The sequence below is a fragment of the Oncorhynchus gorbuscha genome, linkage group LG19 (assembly GCF_021184085.1).
Source record: "Oncorhynchus gorbuscha isolate QuinsamMale2020 ecotype Even-year linkage group LG19, OgorEven_v1.0, whole genome shotgun sequence".
Classification (NCBI taxonomy): domain Eukaryota; kingdom Metazoa; phylum Chordata; class Actinopteri; order Salmoniformes; family Salmonidae; genus Oncorhynchus; species Oncorhynchus gorbuscha.
Genome location: NC_060191.1, coordinates 72978128 through 72984920, shown reverse-complemented (window position 1 = coordinate 72984920; position 6793 = coordinate 72978128). Strand labels below are relative to the sequence as shown.

The window sequence follows — 6793 nt, the reverse complement described above, 5'->3', positions numbered from 1 at the left end:
CCCACTATACCTGTACCTCCCACTGTAGCTGTACCTCCAACTATACCTGTACCTTCCACTATACCTGTACCTCCCATTGTAGCTGTACCTCCCACTATAGCTGTACCTCCTATAGCCGTACCTCCCACTATAGCTGTACCTCCCACTATAGCTGTACCTCCCACTATAGCTGTACCTCCCACTATAGCTGTACCTCCTATTGTAGCTGTAGCTGTACCTCCCACTGTAGCTGTACCTCCCACTATAGCTGTACCTCCCACTGTAGCTGTACCTCTCACTGTAGCTGTACCTCCCACTGTAGCTGTACCTCCTACTGTAGCTGTAGCTGTACCTCCCACTATAGCTGTACCTCCCACTATAGCTGTACCTCCCACTGTAGCTGTACCTCACACTATAGCTGTACCTCCCACTATAGCTGTACCTCCCACTGTAGCTGTAGTTATACCTCCCACTATAGCTGTACCTCCCACTGTAGCTGTAGTTATACCTCCCACTGTATCTGTACCTCCCACTGTAGCTGTACCTCCCACTATAGCTGTACCTCCCACTATACCTGTACCTCCCACTGTAGCTGTACCTCCAACTATACCTGTACCTCCCACTATACCTGTACCTCCCATTGTAGCTGTACCTCCCACTATAGCTGTACCTCCCACTATAGCCGTACCTCCCACTATAGCTGTACCTCCCACTATAGCTGTACCTCCCACTATAGCTGTACCTCCCACTATAGCTGTACCTCCTATTGTAGCTGTAGCTGTACCTCCCACTGTAGCTGTACCTCCCACTATAGCTGTACCTCCCACTGTAGCTGTACCTCTCACTGTAGCTGTACCTCCCACTGTAGCTGTACCTCCTACTGTAGCTGTAGCTGTACCTCCCACTATAGCTGTACCTCCCACTATAGCTGTACCTCCCACTGTAGCTGTACCTCACACTATAGCTGTACCTCCCACTATAGCTGTACCTCCCACTGTAGCTGTAGTTATACCTCCCACTATAGCTGTACCTCCCACTGTAGCTGTAGTTATACGTCCCATTGTAGCTGTACCTCCCACTATAGCTGTACCTCCCACTATAGCTGTACCTCCCACTATGGCTGTACCTCCCACTATGGCTGTACCTCCCACTATAGCTGTAACTCCCACTATGGCTGTACCTCACACTATAGCTGTACCTCCCACTATGGCTGTACCTCACACTATAGCTGTACCTCCCACTATAGCTGTACCTCCCACTATAGCTGTACCTCCCACTATAGCTGTACCTCCCTCTGTAGCTGTACCTCACACTGTAGCTGTACCTCCCACTATAGCTGTACCTCCCACTATAGCTGTACCTTCCACTATAGCTGTACCTGTACCTCCCACTATAGCTGTACCTCCCACTATAGCTGTACCTCCCACTATAGCTGTACCTCCCACTATAGCTGTAGCTGTACCTCCCACTATAGCCATACCTCCCACTATATCTTTACCTCCCACTATAGCTGTACCTCCCACTGTAGCTGTACCTCCCACTGTAGCTGCACCTCCCACTGTAGCTGTACCTCCCACTGTAGCTGTACCTCCCACTATAGCTGTACCTCTCACTGTAGCTGTACCTCCCACTGTAGCTATACCTCCCACTATAGCTGTACCTCCCACTATAGCTGTACCTCCCACTATACCTGTACCTCCCACTGTAGCTGTACCTCCCACTATAGCTGTACCTCCCACTATAGCTGTACCTCCCACTATAGCTGTACCTCCCTCGGTAGCTGTACCTCCCACTGTAGCTGTACCTCCCACTATAGCTGTACCTCCCACCTCCCACTATAGCTGTACCTGTACCTGTCCACACTATAGCTGTACCTCCCACTAGCTGTACCTCCCACTATAGCTGTACCTCCCACTATAGCTGTACCTCCCACTATAGCTGTACCTCCCACTGTAGCTACCTCCCACATACCTCCCACTATAGCTGTACCTCCCACTGTAGCTGTACCTCCCACTGTAGCTGTACCTCCCACTGTAGCTGTACCTCCCACTGTAGCTGTACCTCCCACTATAGCTGTACCTCCCACTGTAGCTGTACCTCCCACTGTAGCTGTACCTCCCACTATAGCTGTACCTCCCACTATAGCTGTACCTCCCACTATACTTGTACCTCCCACTGTAGCTGTACCTCCCACTGTAGCTGTACCTCCCTCTATAGCTGTACCTCCCACTATAGCTGTACCTCCCACTATAGCCGTACCTCTCACTGTAGCTGTACCTCCCACTATAGCTGTACCTCCCTCTATAGCTGTACCTCCCACTATAGCTGTACCTCCCACTATAGCCGTACCTCCCACTATAGCTGTACCTCCCACTATAGCTGTACCTCCCACTATAGCTGTACCTCCCACTGTAGCTGTACCTCACACTATAGCTGTACCTCCCACTATAGCTCTACCTCCTACTATAGCTGTACCTCCCACTATAGCTGTACCTCCCACTAATGTTGTACCTCCTACTGTAGCTGTACCTCCCACTATAGCTGTACCTCCCACTATAGCTGTACCTCCCACTGTAGCTGTACCTCCCACTGTAGCTGTACCTCCCACTATGGCTGTACCTCCCACTATAGCTGTACCTCCCACTGTAGCTGTAGTTATACCTCCCACTATAGCTGTACCTCCCACTGTAGCTGTAGTTATACGTCCCACTGTAGCTGTACCTCCCACTATAGCTGTACCTCCCACTATAGCTGTACCTCCCACTATGGCTGTACCTCCCACTATGGCTGTACCTCCCACTATAGCTGTAACTCCCACTATGGCTGTACCTCACACTATAGCTGTACCTCCCACTATGGCTGTACCTCCCACTATAGCTGTACCTCCCACTATAGCTGTACCTCCCACTATAGCTGTACCTCCCACTATAGCTGTACCTCCCTCTGTAGCTGTACCTCCCACTGTAGCTGTACCTCCCACTATAGCTGTACCTCCCACTATAGCTGTACCTTCCACTATAGCTGTACCTGTACCTCCCACTATAGCTGTACCTCCCACTATAGCTGTACCTCCCACTATAGCTGTACCTCCCACTATAGCTGTAGCTGTACCTCCCACTATAGCCATACCTCCCACTATATCTTTACCTCCTACTATAGCTGTACCTCCCACTGTAGCTGTACCTCCCACTGTAGCTGCACCTCCCACTGTAGCTGTACCTCCCACTGTAGCTGTACCTCCCACTATAGCTGTACCTCTCACTGTAGCTGTACCTCCCACTGTAGCTATACCTCCCACTATAGCTGTACCTCCCACTATAGCTGTACCTCCCACTATACCTGTACCTCCCACTGTAGCTGTACCTCCCACTATAGCTGTACCTCCCACTATAGCTGTACCTCCCACTATAGCTGGACCTCCCTCGGTAGCTGTACCTCCCACTGTAGCTGTACCTCCCACTATAGCTGTACCTCCCACTATAGCTGTACCTTCCACTATAGCTGTACCTGTACCTCCCACTATAGCTGTACCTCCCACTATAGCTGTACCTCCCACTATAGCTGTACCTCCTATTGTAGCTGTACCTCCCACTATAGCCATACCTCCCACTATAGCTGTACCTCCCACTATAGCTGTACCTCCCACTGTAGCTGTACCTCCCACTGTAGCTGCACCTCCCACTGTAGCTGTACCTCCCACTGTAGCTGTACCTCCCACTATAGCTGTACCTCCCACTGTAGCTGTACCTCCCACTATAGCTGTACCTCCCACTGTAGCTGTACCTCCCACTATAGCTGTACCTCCCACTATAGCTGTACCTCCCACTATACTTGTACCTCCCACTGTAGCTGTACCTCCCACTGTAGCTGTACCTCCCTCTATAGCTGTACCTCCCACTATAGCTGTACCTCCCACTATAGCCGTACCTCCCACTGTAGCTGTACCTCCCACTATAGCTGTACCTCCCTCTATAGCTGTACCTCCCACTATAGCTGTACCTCCCACTATAGCCGTACCTCCCACTATAGCTGTACCTCCCACTATAGCTGTACCTCCCACTATAGCTGTACCTCCCACTGTAGCTGTACCTCACACTATAGCTGTACCTCCCACTATAGCTCTACCTCCTACTATAGCTGTACCTCCCACTATAGCTGTACCTCCCACTATAGCTGTACCTCCCTCTGTAGCTGTACCTCCCACTGTAGCTGTACCTCCCACAATAGCTGTACCTCCCACTATAGCTGTACCTTCCACTATAGCTGTACCTGTACCTCCCACTATAGCTGTACCTCCCACTATAGCTGTACCTCCCACTATAGCTGTACCTCCTACTGTAGCTGTACCTCCCACTATAGCCATACCTCCCACTATAGCTGTACCTCCCACTATAGCTGTACCTCCCACTATAGCTGTACCTCCCACTATAGCTGTACCTCCCACTATAGCCGTACCTCCCACTATAGCTGTACCTCCCACTATAGCTGTACCTCCCACTATAGCTGTACCTCCCACTGTAGCTGTACCTCACACTATAGCTGTACCTCCCACTATAGCTGTACCTCCTACTATAGCTGTACCTCCCACTATAGCTGTACCTCCCACTATAGCTGTACCTCCCTCTGTAGCTGTACCTCCCACTGTAGCTGTACCTCCCACAATAGCTGTACCTCCCACTATAGCTGTACCTTCCACTATAGCTGTACCTGTACCTCCCACTATAGCTGTACCTCCCACTATAGATGTACCTCCCACTATAGCTGTACCTCCCACTATAGCTGTACCTCCTACTGTAGCTGTACCTCCCACTATAGCCATACCTCCCACTATAGCTGTACCTCCCACTATAGCTGGACCTCCCACTGTAGCTGTACCTCCCACTGTAGCTGCACCTCCCACTGTAGCTGTACCTCCCACTGTAGCTGTACCTCCCACTATAGCTGTACCTCCCACTGTAGCTGTACCTCACACTATAGCTGTACCTCCCACTATAGCTGTACCTCCCACTGTAGCTGTAGTTATACCTCCCACTGTAGCTGTACCTCCCACTGTAGCTGTAGTTATACCTCCCACTATAGCTGTACCTCCCACTGTAGCTGTAGTTATACCTCCCACTGTAGCTGTACCTCCCACTGTAGCTGTACCTCCCACTATAGCTGTACCTCCCACTATAGCTGTACCTCCCACTATGGCTGTACCTCCCACTATAGCTGTAACTCCCACTATGGCTGTACCTCCCACTATAGCTGTACCTCCCACTATGGCTGTACCTCCCACTATAGCTGTACCTCCCACTATAGCTGTACCTCCCACTATAGCTGTACCTGCACCTCCCACTATAGCTGTACCTCCCAGGATAGCTGTACCTCCCACTGTAGCTGTACCTCCCACTATAGCTGTACCTCCCACTATAGCTGTACCTCCCACTATAGCTGTACCTCCCACTATAGCTGTACTTCCCTCTGTAGCTGTACCTCCCACTGTAGCTGTACCTGTACCTCCCACTATAGCTGTACCTCCCACTATAGCTGTACCTCCCACAATAGCTGTACCTCCTACTATAGCTGTACCTGTACCTCCCACTATAGCTGTACCTCCCACTATAGCTGTACCTCCCACTATAGCTGTACCTCTACCTCCCACTATAGCTTTACCTCCCACTATAGCTGTACCTCCCACTATAGCTGTACCTCCCACTATAGCTGTACCTCCCACTATAGCTGTACCTTTACCTCACACTATAGCTGTACCTGTACCTCCCACTATAGCTGTACCTCCCACTATAGCTGTACCTCCCACTATAGCTGTACCTGTACCTCCCACTATAGCTGTACCTGTACCTCCCACTATAGCTGTACCTCCCACTATAGCTGTACCTCCCACTATAGCTGTACCTCCCACTATAGCTGTACCTCCCACTATAGCTGTACCTGTACCTCCCACTATAGCTGTACCTCCCACTATAGCTGTACCTCCCACTATAGCTGTACCTCCCACTATAGCTGTACCTCCTACTGTAGCTGTACCTCCCACTATAGCTGTACCTCCCACTATAGCTGTACCTCCCACTGTAGCTGTACCTCCCACTGTAGCTGTACCTCCCACTATAGCTGTACCTCCCACTGTAGCTGTACCTCCCACTGTAGCTGTACCTCCTACTGTAGCTGTACCTCCCACTGTAGATGTACCTCCCACTATAGCTGTACCTCCCACTATAGCTGTACCTCCCACTATAGCTGTACCTCCCACTGTAGCTGTAGCTCCCACTATAGCTGTACCTCCCACTATAGCTGTACCTCCCACTATAGCTGTACCTCCCACTATAGCTGTACCTCCCACTATAGCCGTACCTCCCACTATAGCTGTACCTCCCACTATCGCCGTACCTCCCACTATAGTTGTACCTCCCACTATAGCTGTACCTCCCACTGTAGCTGTAACTAGGCGTTTCCAAACTCTCTGTCTGTGGGAGTCTTTCACACTCAGCAGGAGACTCTCTCTCTCTCTCTCTATGTGGGAGTCTTTCACACTCAGCAGGAGACTCTCTCTCTCTATGTGGGAGTCTTTCACACTCAGCAGGAGACTCTCTCTCTCTCTCTATGTGGGAGTCTTTCACACTCAGCAGGAGACTCTCTCTCTCTTTCTCTATGTGGGAGTCTTTCACACTCAGCAGGAGACTCTCTCTCTCTCTCTCTCTATGTGGGAGTCTTTCATACTCAGCAGGAGACTCTCTCTCTCTATGTGGGAGTCTTTCACACTCAGCAGGAGACTCTCTCTCTCTCTATGTGGGAGTCATTCACACACAGCAGGAGA

At 50.8% G+C, this 6793-nt stretch overlaps 1 protein-coding gene across 1 annotated transcript; it reads left to right on the top strand.

Moving 5' to 3' along the window:
• Positions 1-2153: 2153 nt before the first annotated feature.
• Positions 2154-4157, top strand: LOC124004967 (calphotin-like; the record flags this gene model as incomplete). The annotated part of the gene is made up of 2 exons (XM_046313770.1): positions 2154-3422; positions 3669-4157. Coding segments are annotated over 2 exons (1758 nt in total), but the record flags the coding sequence as incomplete, so codon positions are not given.
• Between the last annotated feature and the right edge of the window lie 2636 nt (positions 4158-6793).